Source organism: Aspergillus chevalieri, chromosome 1 (assembly GCF_016861735.1).
Source record: "Aspergillus chevalieri M1 DNA, chromosome 1, nearly complete sequence".
Lineage (NCBI taxonomy): Eukaryota > Fungi > Ascomycota > Eurotiomycetes > Eurotiales > Aspergillaceae > Aspergillus > Aspergillus chevalieri.
Window position 1 is genome coordinate 3355201 of NC_057362.1, and position 17537 is coordinate 3372737.

At 51.1% G+C, this 17537-nt stretch overlaps 5 protein-coding genes across 5 annotated transcripts; 1 reads left to right on the top strand and 4 right to left on the bottom strand.

Moving 5' to 3' along the window:
• Positions 1–48: 48 nt before the first annotated feature.
• Positions 49–2171, bottom strand: crzA (putative C2H2 transcription factor Crz1; the record flags this gene model as incomplete). The annotated part of the gene is made up of 2 exons (XM_043275686.1): positions 49–1001; positions 1052–2171. 2 exons carry the CDS (start codon positions 2169–2171, stop codon positions 49–51), a joined length of 2073 nt encoding a protein of 690 aa, XP_043132269.1.
• Positions 2172–2988: 817 nt separating this feature from the next.
• Positions 2989–4089, bottom strand: ACHE_11150A (uncharacterized protein; the record flags this gene model as incomplete). Its single annotated transcript, XM_043275688.1, has 2 exons — positions 2989–3723; positions 3769–4089. The coding sequence occupies 2 exons, from the start codon at positions 4087–4089 to the stop codon at positions 2989–2991; spliced, it is 1056 nt and encodes a 351-aa protein (XP_043132270.1).
• Positions 4090–4334: 245 nt separating this feature from the next.
• On the bottom strand, positions 4335–6558 carry ACHE_11151A (uncharacterized protein; the record flags this gene model as incomplete). Its single annotated transcript, XM_043275689.1, has 7 exons — positions 4335–4730; positions 4782–5288; positions 5336–5508; positions 5559–5635; positions 5681–5764; positions 5818–6335; positions 6391–6558. 7 exons carry the CDS (start codon positions 6556–6558, stop codon positions 4335–4337), a joined length of 1923 nt encoding a protein of 640 aa, XP_043132271.1.
• Positions 6559–7645: 1087 nt separating this feature from the next.
• Positions 7646–11459, bottom strand: ACHE_11152A (putative serine/threonine protein kinase; the record flags this gene model as incomplete). The annotated part of the gene is made up of 2 exons (XM_043275690.1): positions 7646–10670; positions 10738–11459. The coding sequence occupies 2 exons, from the start codon at positions 11457–11459 to the stop codon at positions 7646–7648; spliced, it is 3747 nt and encodes a 1248-aa protein (XP_043132272.1).
• Positions 11460–14582: 3123 nt separating this feature from the next.
• On the top strand, positions 14583–17498 carry ACHE_11153S (uncharacterized protein; the record flags this gene model as incomplete). The annotated part of the gene is made up of 1 exon (XM_043275691.1): positions 14583–17498. One exon carries the CDS (start codon positions 14583–14585, stop codon positions 17496–17498), a length of 2916 nt encoding a protein of 971 aa, XP_043132273.1.
• Positions 17499–17537: the final 39 nt, after the last annotated feature.

Sequence of the window (17537 nt, forward strand, 5' to 3'; positions counted from 1 at the left end):
TCAACATCCAGGTAAGGTTATGTCAGTCATAACTCAGTCAGACCAGTCTTAGAACATCTGTCCCTGGTTATACATATTTCCCTGGTTAGGATACCCTCCACTCATCCCAGACACGCTGCTCAGCCCAGACTCATCATCCTCGTACCCGAACTCGCCCCCCGAACTCGCGTCAAAGCTGTTCCGGCCCCCGATATCACCGGCGTCCTCTGCCCCAGAAGGGATCTGATCCCACTGCAGTGTCTGCAGGGCGGGGTACTGCGCCAGAAGCGCGGCGGGGAGGACAAAGTTACCCGTGTGCGGGCCGTTCATGTCAGGGACCATGAGGGGCGGGGGGATGGGTTGCAGATGGCCGGTTTGCTGGTGTTGCTGATGGCTCACGAGGACGCGTTCGCGCTCTGAAGATTCTTCGTCGAGTAAGGGTTTGATGCAGAGACGGCCGGCTTCGGAGCGGAAGTGGCGGCCTAGGGCGTCGGCGCGAGCGAAACGGCGGCCGCAGCCCCAGTGGCCGCCTCGGGAGAGGTCGCCGCGACAGACGAATTTCTTTTCGCCGGAGTGGAGGCCTTCGTGTCGTTTGCGATCGTGTTGGCGTGCGAAGGCTTTGCCGCAGACGGTGCAGACAAAGGGTCTTTCGTCGGTATGAGTGCGTAGGTGAGAGCGCAGGTTGTAGGCTCGTGTGAACCGCTTCGGGCACAAGTGGCATTGGAAAGTTGCCGGATGTTTCTGTGTCCGTCCACGGTCGTTGGAAGTGGCTCCAGGCCGTTGCGGATCGGCCAGATCCAGAATGTAGTTGCGTTCAATGGAGGATGTTGACTGCCGGCGACTGGACCGGGCCGGTGATGGCTCCCGGGAACTAGGGTTGCTCAGAGACTGGTTGAAGGTGACAGGGTCAAATGGCGATAAAGATCGACCAGGAGTCGAAGGAGCCAAGCTACTTGCGGCCGATGGAGATCGGGGTCGTGGTGCTGTGCGCGTGTATGGGTCGGAAACACTGCGAATACGGCCTGGAACAAAATTAGCATGACTCATAAGATAGAACGCGATAGAGACTAACGTGCTGGCGGACTCAAAGAGTCAATGTCCGTCGACTTTGAAACTGTAACAGTAGGATCCCTCGAAGGAGGAGCAAACTCGACATTGATCGACGGCGGGGCCATCTGCGATGCTTGACCAATATCTCCCGGCACTTGCAAGTTTGGAAACGCATCTGCGTTGCCATACATATCGGTAGGAGGGTTAGGATATTGTGCATTGTTGTTGTTATCGGCTGGGGCAGAGACGTAAGGGATATTAGGTATCATCTCCGGTCCTTGCTGGGGCATCAGTTGCGGAGACAGATACGGACTGTGAGCGGGACTGAAGCCTTGAAGCTGTTGCGGGTGCTGCTGGTCGGACAGCGTGAAAGACTCGATTCCCAGGTTATCGTAGGCGGGGTCGTTCTGGGGCGCCAGCAACGGGGACGGGTTGTTCTCCACGCCGTCAAAAGATTCGTGCTGCGACATGTAAGGCGAAGGCGCAACGGACGAGACATCGGACACCTCAGACGGCGCACGACGATGACCCTGAAACGCCGCGCTGCCCATCATAGACTGCCAGTCCGAATTGGAATGTCCCGTGGTCAGAAACGCAGCGGTGGACGGATCCAAGGATGTATGGCGCGAATGCTGCGGGGTATAATACGGCCCTGCGGAGCTTGGAGGCGACATGGGGCCCGGGGAGTGCTGGTGCGTGGTGTCCTGGGGCGAAGAAATGGGACTGACCAAATCGGCGGGATTGATTGACTGGCTAGACGGTCGGGACTGTTGGTTAAGCTGGGGATCGAGCAGCAAGGACGAGTCATATTCGGGAGCGGTAGTACTACTCGGACTGGCGGGGTTCTGGTAGAGGGAAAAGTCGAAATCTGCTTGGTTGGAATTAAGAAGATTGGAGAAATTCTCCTCTGAAGAGATGGGCATATTGGGCGACGAAGACTGTTCCAACTGATTGAGGAGGCTGGTTTCGAAGGACTGTGGAAGGCCGTGAGGGGCCGCAAGATAACCAGCGGAGTAGTTGTAGGAATTAGTGCCCGACGCGCCGGTGTTTTGGACGTTGGGGTTGGTATTGGGATCGAGATATGGATGAGGATGAGGCGAGGGGCTGCGGCTTTTAACCCGGGGGTCGTCGTGAGAAGTCATGGCGATGCGAAATGCAAGAGAGCAGTAATAGAAACAGCGGTAGCGGGGATCTTTGAAAAGGAACAGGCCGACGCGATCCCAATACACGAAGGGGGGAGAGACGAGGAGACGGAAGGAGGGAATCCCATTCGCAGAGCACAAGTATGTAGGCTGACGGTGACGACGAATATGCTAGTCAGATAGTGAGAACGAAGTCGGAGTGAACCTTGGAATCAGCCTCGTGGCGCAAGTCAGCGGCGCTCCACAGATACGCACACACAAATGCTGTTCAAATGTGCAAAAAATAGAAAAAACGCAGATGCCAGACGGAAAGTTACCTGATTGAGCAGTATCTTGGTTTCAGAATGCTGATTTAATATCCTGGAGCAAGTGCAACAGGAGGAAACAGAGTGACAGGAAGAGGTGAGGTTGAAATGAAGTTATCCAAGTGGGAGTTGACACCGATGCACGTGAGTTGCATACAACTACATACTGTTCAGGATCCCATTCTGGAAATTATATGAGAGTACTCTGTAAGGAGACGGGAAATTATTACACTTTGACATTGGACTATTGGGGTTTATCCAGACTCTCCATCCAGTACTCTCCACGATATCCACAGCTCTATACTCCGTACTTTGTACCATGTCAGACTTTCTCTACAGACTAGATAGTGTCATACCCCTGGACAAGAATCTGACAGATAAAAATATCCGTCTCACGTTTATTTATATCAAACACGAACTTTCCATTTCCGGCCCTGAAATCAGCCTGACGAAACTCTCCCCGGACCACAGCCACACTGCCAGGGACAGGGTTCTGTCACTCTGTATGGCAATCACAGATCTCCAAAAGCACTCACACTCCCCCTAACTTGTCCTTTCTGCTCCACCATGAGATTATCCTCGCAACTTGATCCTAATCCAGCGTTCTCAATCCACGCCGGTTCCCAGTAGTAAAATCCCACACCTCCGGCAGTGGAGATTGTGTTAGCCAATTTCTCCAAAAACGACCGTTGCCCATCAACAGAGAACGCAATCGACGATACATCCGATGGGAAATCATACTCCGGGTTTGAGCATGTGACGGGCCAATCCGTCTCAACAACCACCACATCTTTGTTGTACGATGACTGCAGATTCTTCAGACTGCTCTGCAAAGCCGACAACGTCGCGTCCGCGTTGTAAAACGGGTAATAGGACACCCCAATCAAATCAAAATCACTCGACTCCAACGCGCTATCGTTGGCCAGCACACTATCATAGAAATACTTCTGCGAATCCCAATCCCACCCGTTATCAAGATGGAACATGATCTTCGGCGTTGTGCTGAGATCGGAATCCTTCACGCCCCACGCACCTGAGTGCAGGATCTGCGCGATGTTGTAGTAGCCATCACTGCTCTCAGTCTTTCCAAGTGGCCAGAGAAGGCCGTTGCGGATTTCGTTACCGATGGAGATTATCTCGATGTCGAGGTTTTTGCTGGCGAAGGTGTTGCAGACGTCTAGCGTGTAGTTGTAAACTTGCCAGGCGAGGGTGTTGATATCTGTTGTTGACCAGCCGGAGGGGGTTGTCTTCGATCATCAGCCACTATCGTCTTATAGGAAGAGGAAACATACCTGATCAGACGGATCCGCCCATGTATCGCTCAAATGCAAGTCCAAATAAACACCCATCTCCGCATCCTTGACTCTCTTGGCCAACTCCACGTTATAGTCCAGATCGTACGATCCGTCGCTCGGGTTCACCCATATCCGCTGTCGGACCGAGTTCACGCCATTTTTCGCCAGGATTGTCTCTAGTGCTTGTGTCTCGCCATTGGCGTTTTTGTAGGTCTTGCCTGCGTCCTCTTCGACGAGAAGAGAGGAGATGTCGGCGCCGCGGTAAGTGAGGGCCGCGGCAGTTAAGGCCGAGAGCGAGAGGAGGGGCAATAAATGCATATTGCTATACTAGGAACGAATGCGCCTGTAGAAGGAAGAAAAAACAGTATATCCATTGTTGTCCGACACCCTCTATTTATACAGTGGAGTACTCTGCCCTATATCACGTTTCGTATAAACAAGTCGGGGATTGATTGACACTCAATATGCACTAGATTAATCCCCTCCTCCTCGCCATTACTAAAGTACATTAAAACTCCTTTATACAATGAAGCATCAATATACAAACATACAAACCAAAGCAGTCACTCAACAGCCAAGACCGCAACTCCCCATGCCGGCATCTCCACTGTATAATTACCCGTTCCTCCCTCACTCACAATCCTCTCTCTTCTCGGCACGATATTAACATCCCCCGGCTTATTCCCCGCAAATTGCGGTCCTGCCAATATCTCCAGAGTACCTGATCTCGTGTCCGGGATATTTGCGATGACAGTCTGGTTGTCCGCGCCGTAATTGGCGAGTTTCAGTTGGACGGCTGTCTCGTTCCGCGATGCGACCCAGTATACTGGTCCGAAACCAGTGGTTGAGTCGACGGGAAGGATTGAGGTTCCTTTGTTGCCGGCGAACATCTGCTGAACGAAATATGATGTCGACGGAGTCAAGGAGTTTGGGTTTGAGGAGAAACCGAAGAGAGTTGGCTGTCGTCGTTAATTATCCGATTCCAAAATGAGGAGACAGGGCATACATACCGACCACTGCGTAAACGCGAAATTCTGCAACAACGGCGCATAAGCTGTCATCTTGACAATATCGCTATTCCTCTCAAATCCAATCATATGCACCGCTTCAGCGCAACTCCCCTGCACAAATCCCCAGAACTGTCCTCGTTCAGCAGTCGTGTTGCGACATCCCCATTCTCCAACGATAATCGGTCGATCGCGGGGGAAATTATCAAACTGGTTGAATAAACCAACGAGCGGATCCGGTGACTGGTAGTAGTGAAGGTCGATCATGACGCCCGGTGGTAATGGTGACGGTATACAGTTTTGCACACCCGTCGAGATGATGATGCTGAGATCGGGGTATGTCGAGTTGATGGCGTTGTAGATCTGGGTGAAGCGATCGGGATAGGTCTCGCAGCCGCCTGTGAAGTCGTCTTCGTTGCCGATTTCGAGGTATTGTAGAGGCCAGGGGTCTTTGCGGCCGTTCTTTGCGCGAAGACTGCCCCAGGTGGAGTTAGGGGGGCCGAGGAGGTACTACCGATTTAGTATACTATATTTGACGCGGTGGACGATAGACATACCTCAAGTTCGTTCATGATATCATCAACAAAAGGCCCCAAGTCCGGTCCGGAGACAATACCGCCATACGACTTGCCGTCCCAAACAGCCAGCACGGCCGTCATGTTCATGTCTTCGCACCACCACATGTATTCGTCGAGACCTAGGGCATCCGTATTGGGATAGAACCAATTACCTGTAGCAGAGTTATCAATAGCCATCCAAGACCATTGGATAAGGGACTACCATCTCGTCCAGGCCGCTCAACTGTAGGGCCAATGGTATTATTCCAAATCCATCGCTTAGGAATCGAAAGGCCCTCGCTGCATATATTAGCCGCTGTTGAGACAAAACTAGGACGAACATACATGTTATTGCCCCCCGGCATGCGCAAAAATGTAGGCTTACTCGCCTCCAGGAACTTGGCAACATCATCGCGCAAGCCATTAGCCCTAGACAGTCAGTCACTCGTCCCAAGTCTTGCTAAATATATTGCAGTGCATACCTCCCCTTATACGTCGGTGGAAACAATTCCACCAATCCAATGTTTAGGAAGCTCCCATTAACAACCGCACAATCGAACAACAGCCTCCACTCATTATCCCCATCCTCTGCAGCCCTCGTCGAATTGAAGCTCGTCTCAAACCTCCTAAACTCTTTTTCTGAACTCTCTACACTCAAATTATGCGTCACAAAGACATCGCCACTGCTTGATCCAACCAGCTGAACTGTCACAGTCCCATTGTACTCCCCCATCATCCAGAACGAGTTCTGATACGTAGCGTTTGTAACGGGAACACCTGCGTATCCCGTGTTCGCAAAACCCACAAATCCGCTCACATCATTGGGAATGGTTACCCGTAGGGACGCGTTTATGGCGTCACTGACAGGATGGAGAGGGTCAACGGAGAGATTCACATCGCCAATGGGTTTGTAGGCTGTTAGGTCGGGATCGGAGCCTTGGAAGCCGTTGTTGCGGAGGAGTTGGCCATGGATTCCGCCGTCGCCGGAGTGATCCATTTCCTATCTTGTCAGTAGAGCTGAATTGAAAGGAAATGATATAGGGAATGGGAGGTACCTCAAACATCGCCCCATAAAGCAACGGACTCGACACATTCCCCTGCCTAGCGTCTGTATTCACACTCAGAAAAACCTCACCACCTCCATGACTCTCCTTATTTTGGCGCCCAGATAAACGCGCGACAAAGGTCCCTAAAAGGGCACTTGTTCTCGCCAGACTCCTCATGGTTGTGCCTTAGAATATATCCAGCATTTCGATCGCGCCCCTGGGTCTTCCAGGGACTATATAACCCAGCGAGACGGGACGTAAGCCCCCCTGGCAGGAGGGAACGAGTCCACCGTGCACGTCATGACAGACGGATCAGCGAGTCTGGTTTGGTTGGGGCGGGTTACATTCACTGCAATGCTTGGTATTAGAGTCTGATACTCGGTGGTTTAATCGGGCGTGTCCGTACCTGCATGTGATGATTGTAGCAGGGGTATCAGATGACCATAAGACGGAGAATTATTTATTATTTTCTGTTATATCTCACTGTAGAGGAGAGGGATCGTGGTGTATGGATTAAGGTACATACTAGCAGGGTAACAAGATCCCGCGATGATGTGATGCCCCACTCGCCCCACACAACGGCTCAGGTCTGATAAGCACTTTCCGGGAATACTACAGTGTACATACTACTAGAAATACTAGAAACGAGTTGAATATAATCATCAAATAACCAATTGTCTAATCTCGTGTCCTGCGCTGTACTCATTCCAGGGTTGTCACACCCTTCCCTCCAGTCAACACTATATATGAACCAATTCCATAGAACGCCATCCCAGAAAGCATAGAGACAACCATATCCAACTCCATAACAGAAAAAAGTCGAAGCAAAGCCGCCAATATATGTACAGTCAATCATGTATAGTGTGTGTGTGCATGGCAGCAACAGTGACAATGCCCTCAAACCAACTCCGCAACACCTCACCATCCTGAAATCTCTATAACACTGCCAGCGCAGTGACTCAGTATCGTGAAATGGTCTCATATGCCTGACAAAACAATTGACGGAAAGAAAACTCGTGATGAAATGAGCCCTTTTTTGGTGCAATTTCAATGACCGCAAACCCGTAGAAAAAGAAAAACGCATCAAACCGGATGCTCGCTGAAGAAACAAGACCCCATTAAATCAATGTAGAAAAACCACAAAAGGTCGAAGCTTTGAAAGAAGATGAATGAAAGAAAGGCTTTTGAGTGCTCTCTTTCGGGAGAGCATCCGTTCGTCGGCGGCACATAAAGAGAATTTTGCATAGATAGCCCGAAACAAAATTTACGACGCCTTGCTGCCGGGAATGATTGGCTTATGTGGCGGCGGCTTCTTCTTGCCAATAATGAGCACTTCGTCGTCCGAGTCGTCCGAGTCTTCCTCTTCATTGTCGCAGTAATACCGAGCTTCATCATCTTCTGTCTGTAAATCGGAGATTGGTTGCGGCGCTTTGACGGTTTCGCCAGTGCGAAGCATAGACGGAATCTGAGCGACGGGTTCACAGTCCCCAAAGTCCTGGGTTCCGTCGTACAGCCCATCTATCGAAAACGAAGATGCTCCGGAGACGACAGATGGGATACTGGGATAAGACTCACTGTGGGACATGCCACTATTGTACTCATCGGCAGAGGACGACGAGATGGTCGCGGCCGACGGTGGCGACGTGGTAAGCCCATTGCTTGGGGCATCCGTAGGCGTGTTCTCTGTCAAAAGCTCTGCAGTCTTCGAGGGCGTCGGAACTTCTCGTAAGTGACGTAGAGGCTCGTTGGAGCACGATTCATCTTCAACTGTTTTGGCGAGACCTGAGCTTGGTACATTTTCTGGCTGTCGCTGGCGCAATAACGCTTCTCGGGTTAGGGCGAATGACTCCGCTGAAGGTCGGGCTGGAAGCTGCTGAGATCGGTTGCGCCGATGAACCGTGTGCGAGGAGTGTGGGCTCTGAGTTCGCGACGACGGAGAACTTGCTCCCTTCCACAAGCCAGAATTTTGCATTTGGCCGACCGCTGAAGCGACGCTGAGGGCGAGGCTAGGTTCCGAGCGCCGGTCCCCTGCTACTCCACCTGCTTCCTCGGCTGCCACCGTCTTTTCTGGGCGCCAATCGCCCGTTTGAAGGCCCCGAGCAAGTCGGCGGCTTGCACCACCAAATAGGCCACCAATACTGCTGGTTCCGAGTGTTTCGACAAGATTAGGAGTCGCCGGGTGGGGAGATTGTGCTGTCCAAAGAGCTGTCTCCGGGTCTGACGGTGTAACCGTTTTGATTGAATCAGCGGTAGATGCTGTCGACGTAGCGCGCTCCAGAACATCTGGTCTCGGAGCAGTGGTCTGCGTCTGCGGAAGACTGGGATCAGATCGCGAATCCTGCATCACGAAGTAGGATGTCTGGTTTTCTCGACCGATGGGACTGGCAGCGACGCTCCGCGAGAGCGGGTGTTCCTCCTTGCCTTGTCGCGAGGGCCGAGCGGACCAATCCTCTTCCACGCGCGGGCTGGGTTGACGGCTCGTGTTGTTCCAAAGATACTTCCCCAGGGAAGTGCTGCTGCTATTACTCGTGCTGGTAAGGCTGTCCGTGGTCGAAGTGCGCTTGCGACTGTCCTTGTCCTTGTCTTTCCGTCCTGTGAGATAGTTGCCCCATTTGCTCATCTTTTCTTGCACCCTTTTGATGATGGGAACTTTGCTGACGGCTGATGTCACCTCTTCGCTGGAGACTTCAATCCGCTTGCCTTTGCTCTGATAGTTCGGATCTGTGTCTTCCACCCAGCCGCGAGGGTTGGGAAGGCCATGCAGCACCCATGGGTGATGCTTGATTTCTTTCAAAGTGATCCGCTTGATGGGGTCCTTGGTCAGGAGGCGCTTGAGTAGATCGTACAGTTCATCGTCGATATCTTCGTATGCAATCTCATGTTGTTGTCGTTTCTCGCTGCTGAGCGACTTGGGCCATTGGCTAAACGTGCCGGGATCGTCCTCTACCGGCTTCAGACGCTTTCGAGGAATGTAAACCTCTTTCTTCACAATAGTTTGGAACATGCTGTACTCATCATCTGAGACGAATGGTAGACGGCCAAAGACCATCCCGTACAAGGTCACGCCAAGCGACCACACGTCGATTGCACCGGTGATCTTGGGCACACTGCCCACTTGATCCAAGAAATCATCACCAGTGTAGCAGAGCTCAGGCGCGTAGAACGCCGGTGTACCCACGGTCTTGGATAATTCTCGCACGTCGTCAACTTCGGTACCGTTTATCTCGGTCTGCTCTTCTTCTTCCTCGTCCCGCATCGGGTGCCCAAGATAGGAGACACCAAAATCTGAAATTTTAACCCGATGGTCCTTGGTAAGAAGCAAGTTCGCCGGCTTAATGTCACGATGGATAATGCCCTGATAATGGAGATACTCCAAACCGAGAACAGAGTCACGGAAGGCATGGCGCGCTTCGTTGATGGTCAAACAGGGCACGTATGACATTTCATCGTCCTCTGCGAACCATTCCGGCTCCGACGGTGCATAACCAAAACTGCTAGACGCCGTGCTGAAACGCCGTTCAAACGGACGGGGCGGAGTGATCTCTGCATAGGGCCCGTACATACTACCTTCGACCGCATTTAATGCGGGGTCACAGGCTGAAGAGAAAGAGGGACTTGGAGAGTCGTCATTGTTACTGCTCATGATAGAGCGACTGGACGTACGGGCGATCGCTAAACCGTTGGCAGCTTCCTCATCGCCGTCCTCCTCATCCTCCGACTCCGCACCGTGTTCCAAACTCCAGGCGGGGATGGGGCCCTGTTGAGCGTATTCCGCCAGTGCTTGACGGCGTTCGCGTGCCTTTTCCCGTTGTCGACGAAGATGCTGGGCGGTTCGGATATACTGGCGGCTCTCTTCGAGAAACGAGGGCGAATCGTCAATACCGGACTTTTCCCGTTCCAAACGGATCTTGTCGACGTGCACGATCTCTCGCAGACCGCGTCGACGCCAAATGATCTCACCATTCTCGACATATTCAAGAACTATATACACCTTTTGGCGGTTCGGATCATCGATGACCTCGAGCAGACCAACGATATTGGGATGGCGTGCCTTCTTCAAGATGGCGACTTCCTTCTTCACTTTATCCTCGGGGCTTCCGAGTTTACCCAAGCGACGGCGTTTGGTGTACCGTTGAACGATCTTGATGGCCACCTTTTTCCGGGTTGTTACATGCCGACCTAGTTTAACCTTGCCATGTTCACCACGTCCCAGTTCCGCGAGAATCTCGTATTCATTGATCACTTTGTTGCCTGTCACGAGATCACGGTCGACTTCAACCGTGTGGGTCCTGATGGTTAAGATGGTCAGCATTAATTCGAATAATGGGCTTTGTTTTAAGTATGGAAAGATCTCACTCTTTGGGTGGCGGTTGGAGTTGGGTTGGATGGAGATATGGACTACTGACGCGGGTACCATTATCGGTTGCGACAGGAGTTGACGAAACAGGACGAGGGCTTTTGAAAGAGAACAGTCCAGGGCTTGACAAAGGGGTATTACCAGCGGTGCGGGCGGCACGAGACTGGGCTAGGCGAGAACGGATATCATGATGGGTCTGTTGAGGTCGCGAACGCAGTAAAGGAGGCTGGTAGGTGGGGTGCACCTGAGTCTGGAGGGACGCATAAGACTGGTCGGGATAAACGGGGTATTCCGGGGCAGGAGTCTCGGATTGGCTCAAGCCAGACGTTCGTCGGGACATAGCCGGGCGCCGATTAGAGCGAGCATCGACGACGGTGTCCTCATTCAAGGCCTGCAGAGAACTGGTGGAAGTGCGAGCGGAAGAATTGCGAGAAGTACTGGCGGAGTATAGGTTATAGTAAGGATGGCGGAGAGGGGGTTGAGATTCCCCGTTATCGCTGGGAAGTTTTGCAGAAGGCGGCTTGGTGATGACCTGCTTGTTGGGCTCTGCGGTATCTGATGACGAAGGAAGCGGCGATGGACCCTCGGCCAGTTCGGCGGACTCGAGAGAATCGCGTCGGGAATAATGGTCTGTAGTCGCAGGAGCCGTAGTGTTGTAACCATTTCGAAGCACCAGATCCGGACCGACAATGGAAGGCGGCTGGTGCTGGTGATCCGACATTTTCGACCACGGAGTGTCGCAGTTTCCTTCCAATTCCTTTCTTTTTTGAAATATTCTTTCTTCTTGTTTACTAGTTTTCTCTTGTCTTCACGCCTTTCCTTGTTCAACCCCCGTCTTTCCACTGAATGAATGGAAGATTTACTGGGTCTAAGGTGAGCCGGTGAAAAGCTCTGATGATCCGCACGAGTGAGTCGGCATTACTTAGAATCCTCAAAGAGGCCAGAGAGGACCATGCAACACCTTGCAACTGTGTACAGATTATATCTGGATATAGGAGGAAGGCAGAGAGGGGGCCGTAAGAGCGGAAGAGAGGAATCGGGATCCCGGAGATAGACCTGCTACAGCCCAGGAGCGCCGATGGCGGAGTAAGTGGAGAAGAAGAATTTAAAGGAATTATCGGAGCGGATCGAAGAGGAGAAGGAATGGAAAGGATCTATTGGAGCGAAGATCGAAAAGTGAACGTGTCGAAGCTGAAGTGGTTGTTGTCGAGGTGAGGTAGGTCGTGGTTGGTAGTGGAAGAAAGCCGAAGAATTGACGGCGGTCAGTCAATCGAAAGGAGGGCGAGAGCGGAGATATGTATAGAAACACCGGGAAAATAAGAAAACGAATAGAAGGAAGCACGGACGGACAAGAAGCGGAAATAGGGGACGAGTCCAGACGGAACTAGAAGATTATAAAAAATGAGGATATGTGGGGGGGGTTCAGGGAGGGCGGATTGAGAGGCGGTCAGAAGCACTCGGGGGGGGATTGTAGAGAAGTAAGGAAATGTACCGAGTGCAGAAGTAAAAAGAAGAAATGAAATGAGAAACAGGAAATGAAGGAGAAAAGAAGAAAGATATCTGGTGGTGAGGTAGGCAGTGGTCTGGAGGCAAGAGAAGGAAAGGCAGCGATCGGACTGGGCACGGCGGAGATCAGGTGAGTGGAGTATCTGTTACGGACGGATACAGATAGGATTACGAACACTACAAGTATGTACTTGTACAGAGTAGAGTGATGATGATTAGAGAACCTATTCTATATTAGGCTATATTCATATATCTCGTCTCTATCTTACATTCTATATTCTGCTTTCTAAATGTATCTCTAAGTATGAACATGTGCAGTGGCAATCCAATCCATGGATGCCCCAACTCTATCGAATGCTCTGGATCTCGACAGGGTCTCTGCATAGACGCCCGCGCTACGACGGGATATTGCTAAAAATCCTTCGAACAGAACAGAACTGTCTATCTTTATGCAATTACACTGCTAGGTGAATATTCTATTACTACTGTATCGCTTTCTCATTCTCTCTATTCTCCATCATTCTATACTAACCACCACTATACGGCAATATATCCGTCCGTGCTATCTCACAGTTATCGACGTCATTCACGCCCAACCGAGTATCCAAAGTATCTCCAAACTATACATTTTTGTATGACTTCTGGACCGGTGGCAATTGATCCGGTCCAATGTTTTCCTTACACGCTGTCTGATAATCCATTGTCCAACAATCATCACTGCCCTCATTGGGCATGCATCCACGGTTCTTAGGCTGCCGTGTATATACGGCCATTTTCCAGAGTACTCTACTGCCACTCATGGTAGATGCAGCTCGACCACTGTTCGTCATGTTTTGCTCGAACCACGGCTCCGAAGTCTGTCATCATATATCTCCCAGTCCGAGGATAAACGTTATCAAACGAGGAGACTTACGATCTTGTCTGACATAACTTTTCATGGCATGCCATGGCATGCCGCCTGGAACATGATCAAATGTTCAGCGCAGGTTTAGTTTGGCATGCGCCAACCGGTTTCTTGGCCTAGTTGTACTGGTACTTGCTATACGTTTAGTGGGCGGACAAGGATGCTTGCAGGGTCATCATCAAAGCATAACCGAGGAAATGTCTTCTTCTAATGCAGGTCGACCGAAAGGGACATTCAATCTATTCGTTTTGTAAAAGTAAAGTAACCCCCCCCCCCTCCCCAAACAAAAAAAAAACATAGAGATTCTATTTCTGCGTGTAGCAGTGGTGCCAAGCGTTGTCGTCCAACGGTTTCCGAACTTTCCCCGCTCGTTGTAGAGGAGATCCCGGTTCAGATGTATACAGTGGAATGGAATCGATATTGCTTGTTTGCCTATTCGGGCTGTCTACATACTTGGTCAATCATTTTCTGTCCGGAGTTCCGGTTTTGCTTCTAATACTATGACTTCGTAGTTGAGCTATATATGCCACTATCCGTATAACACAGCTTACTTGTATAAAGCATTGATATCTGTATACTTCGTTGGCATCCGTGCATTTTATCATAGTAGCATTCATTAATGTCGACTCACTTGGCATTAACCAGGCTGCAGGAGGACAAACGCAGTAGTGTTAATTTGATTACTCTTCCTCTAATAATCTGATCATCTTACTCTGACCGTATTTGATGCGAGTCGGAAAATGTCTGTGCTGAAACATTCCAATCTCCACATGAATGCTGTCAAGATCTGATAAGTATGCGCATGCAATGAATGTTTCTGAGTCAAAATTTGTTGACAGCTTCTATTCTATTTCTTGAATCTATAGTATCAATATACAAAATTTAGAAACTGCTAGATTTGTAACCCATTGTGATCCCTCAGTGCGTTATCATAGCCAATATCACAAGTTGCCCGCGCAACCATTGTTTACCACTAGAAGCGCTAGACCACCACCATTCAATTTGAACATACAGAACAGTTTTTACGCTCACAGTATACAGAGTACAAGTACACGGCTAGAAAGCTTGTAGTTCTAGCTGCCAATTCCTCGGTTTTGGATTGACTGCCTTATTGGGAATGATTGACCAGACTCGATGCAACTGTGACGGACTGCCGCTGCCGCCTTCCTCATACATCTTCCTCTTCCTCTTCTAGACATCTTCTCTTCATCTCTTCTCTTACTATCTTAACCAATACTTTTTGTACAGTTTTATACTCACGCTGGATAGCATACTGGTTGAGAACTGTCGCTACCTGCCCGTGGACCCCCACGAGGCCCTCAACCGCACCTTCCACTTTTACTCCATCGCGACAACATCAGATCACCCCAACTGCTAGATGCATTGCTTTCCGTCCGCGATCCACACCACAACAGTCTCCATGTCCTCACCAAAATGCAGAACCACCGCCCAAGAATGAAAATCGTCTCCATCTTAGCCCTCCCATTCGCGCTACTCCGGCTTCTCCACCCGGTTTCCGCGACAGCGATCCCATACACTCCCTCCCGCGTCTTCGTTTCACCATCGCACAATGACTCGCTAGCTTATATACTGCTAACTGGCGGTTTTGATGGTCAAGACCAAACGAGGACCGCGTTCCTGTCGTTGAATATCTCCCAGGAAGTCGATGCGGCTAATCCCAGTTACACCACGCTTCTGGACCAGGCGCCATTTCGCGAGGACGATCATACCACTGCATTTGTTCCGGTAATCGACGACCATGGGATTATCAAGGTGTACACGGGAAATTGCCAAAATGTCTCAGATCCAGGTGTGGTGTGGCAGTTCACGCCCGATCCGGACAACACAATTGGGAATGGGACTTGGGAAAGACTCTCCGTTGATAAGAAACACAAACATACATACGGACCTAATTACCTCGCAGCTGGATTTGCCTACGAGATCACTGATACGACAGACAGTGCTGTCTACACCTTTGGTGGCATGTGCCCGTGGAGCAACGAAACCAACACCGATTGGGTTGCCGCAGCGGATTACTCCCATGACATGACGCTGTTGGATCCAACAACAGATAGCGAGACGTCGTATCTCTTCGAATCTGCCGGTGAGCACGCACCACCAATCGCAGAGGCTGGATTGTCCATTACCCCGTTATTACCGGCATATATTGCTACCGCCGATGGCAAGATGCTACGGCAACAAGATTTCCTGTTCATTGGAGGACAGACAGAGCAGGCCTTTCTCAATATGTCCGAGCTTGCCGTATACTCTCTGCCACATGACAGTTGGAACTTTGTCGCCATAGACGGGAGTCCACCCAGTGCCAAATCAGAGCTCGCCGTCCGAGATACAAAGGAGGGTATTATCGAGCCACGATCTGGCCACACAGCTGTTCTCTCCCCTGATGGTGGCAAAGTGATTGTCGTCGGAGGCTGGGTGGGAAATACGAGTATTCCCGCGCGCCCTCAATTAGCGATCCTGGAAATTGGCTCGAAATACGGGGGTTACGGCCCATGGACCTGGCAAGTACCTTCTTTGGAAGGCTCATTCCTGGGTGATGATTCTGGAATCTACGGGCATGGCACTGAAATGCTTCCAGGAGGTGTGATGATGATTTCTGGTGGTTATCGCATCTCGCAGATGTCCAAACGATCTACGAATTCCCAGGTTTACTTCTACAACGTGACCTCCAATAGCTGGGCTACTTCGTATACAAACCCTAACTGGCTGGCTGCCAACAGTGTATCGCAGGACCCCGGCTCTCTTTCCAAGGCGGCCAAGGTAGGAATCGGAGTGGGGGTTCCTGTTGGAGTAATCGTCCTGTGTCTGATCGGGTGGATGGTTTGGAAGTACTCGCGACGATTCCGCTGGCGTCGAAAAAGGAACAGTGAACTTCGGAAGCTGGCATTGGGCGCGCAGCGATCCCATTTCTGGGGCCGGGATGATCCCGAAATGGCCAGTAGCATTCACAGGCCCTCACTCAATTCCGATCGAAGCTACCCATGGGCCAGCAACAAAGGCAATGGGAGATCCAAACAGCCTGAGGAAGAGGACGCTGCCAGGTCTGAGATGACGGGGCTATTGTTGGATGGCTTGAGCTCGACAAAGAACAATCGACAAAACAGACTTTCCTACCGCTTCTCAGGGAGCAATCCCGCTAGGAATATCCATCCGATAGATGAGCGGGAAGAAGATGAGGCTGATGCTTCTGACAACCTTATCGCGCGTGACCCCAATTCGACTGGCCCGCAAATGGGTCTTCTCGGAGGGATTGACATACCAGATCCCCACATAGAAGCACCCTTTCTGACACCACAGACCACCCACGCTGAGCGGACGCAGGAAAATACTCGCGCAGTATTTGAAGAGAATGCGTTCTTGGCCAGATTCGGACTAGACGATGGCAGCACTGGTACTCCAGCTTCCTCAACGAGAGATCGACCACAATCAAGCCAGTCGAATGTGCCTGGAACGATGAGACTGGGTAATGTTCGGAGATCTCGAGCTACCCTTTTCTACAATCCCACGTCTATTCCAAACAACGGACAGTCCCCGAACACATCAGCCGTGGCATCCACCCACAGCAAGGAAACCGCTTCCGCTTCCTCGGACAAACGATACTCATCTGACTCCTATTCCACAGCGTATACCTCCCAGTCACAGAAGCAAGCAGAAGGAGAGCACCTACTCCGCGAACAGGAGAGTCTCGTGGACGGCGTGGCAGCGCTCGAGCCAGAGCCAGAATCAGAGTCTGTCTCTCCTCTCGAACTCCCCACCAAAGTTGCTGCGACCTCATCCCGACCAAAAGGACCAAAAGCCGCCGAGTGGTTCGGGAACGTGCGACGCGTCTTGTCGGGACCCAGGAAATGGACTATGTCGGATAAGCATTCATCAAGCGATGACAAGAACCATGCTGCTCCGTTAGCCTCAGGTCTTGATCGCAGAAAGACCGTTCTTGAATCTAAGAGGGTTTCTTTCCAGGAGCCAGATCAGGAAATTGTCCCTCCAAGACGAGCAGTCAGTGCTTCTGCAGAGCTCTTCCGTCGCAAACAAGGCGCTGAAGATTGGGGTGTTAGCCCTACCTCTCGGACATCGCATGAAGGTGGCAAATCGGATGCCATGCTCGATCCTACCAATAAGGAGAATTTCCAAAGTGAAGAAGAAGACTGGGATATTGAAGCAGCCGCTGAAGGTCGTCGTGTCCAGGTTACTTTCACCGTTCCCAAGGAGCAATTACGGGTTGTCAATGCGATGCCAGGTGATTTGGAGAGTGTATCTACGACTACTGCGTCTGCGTCCAGGGTCAATAGTGGGGGTACAGGTACCAGTTATAGGACTGTGACTACGTAACTTTAGTTTCTTTGCCCTGCAGGATTTTGGTTGGCTTTT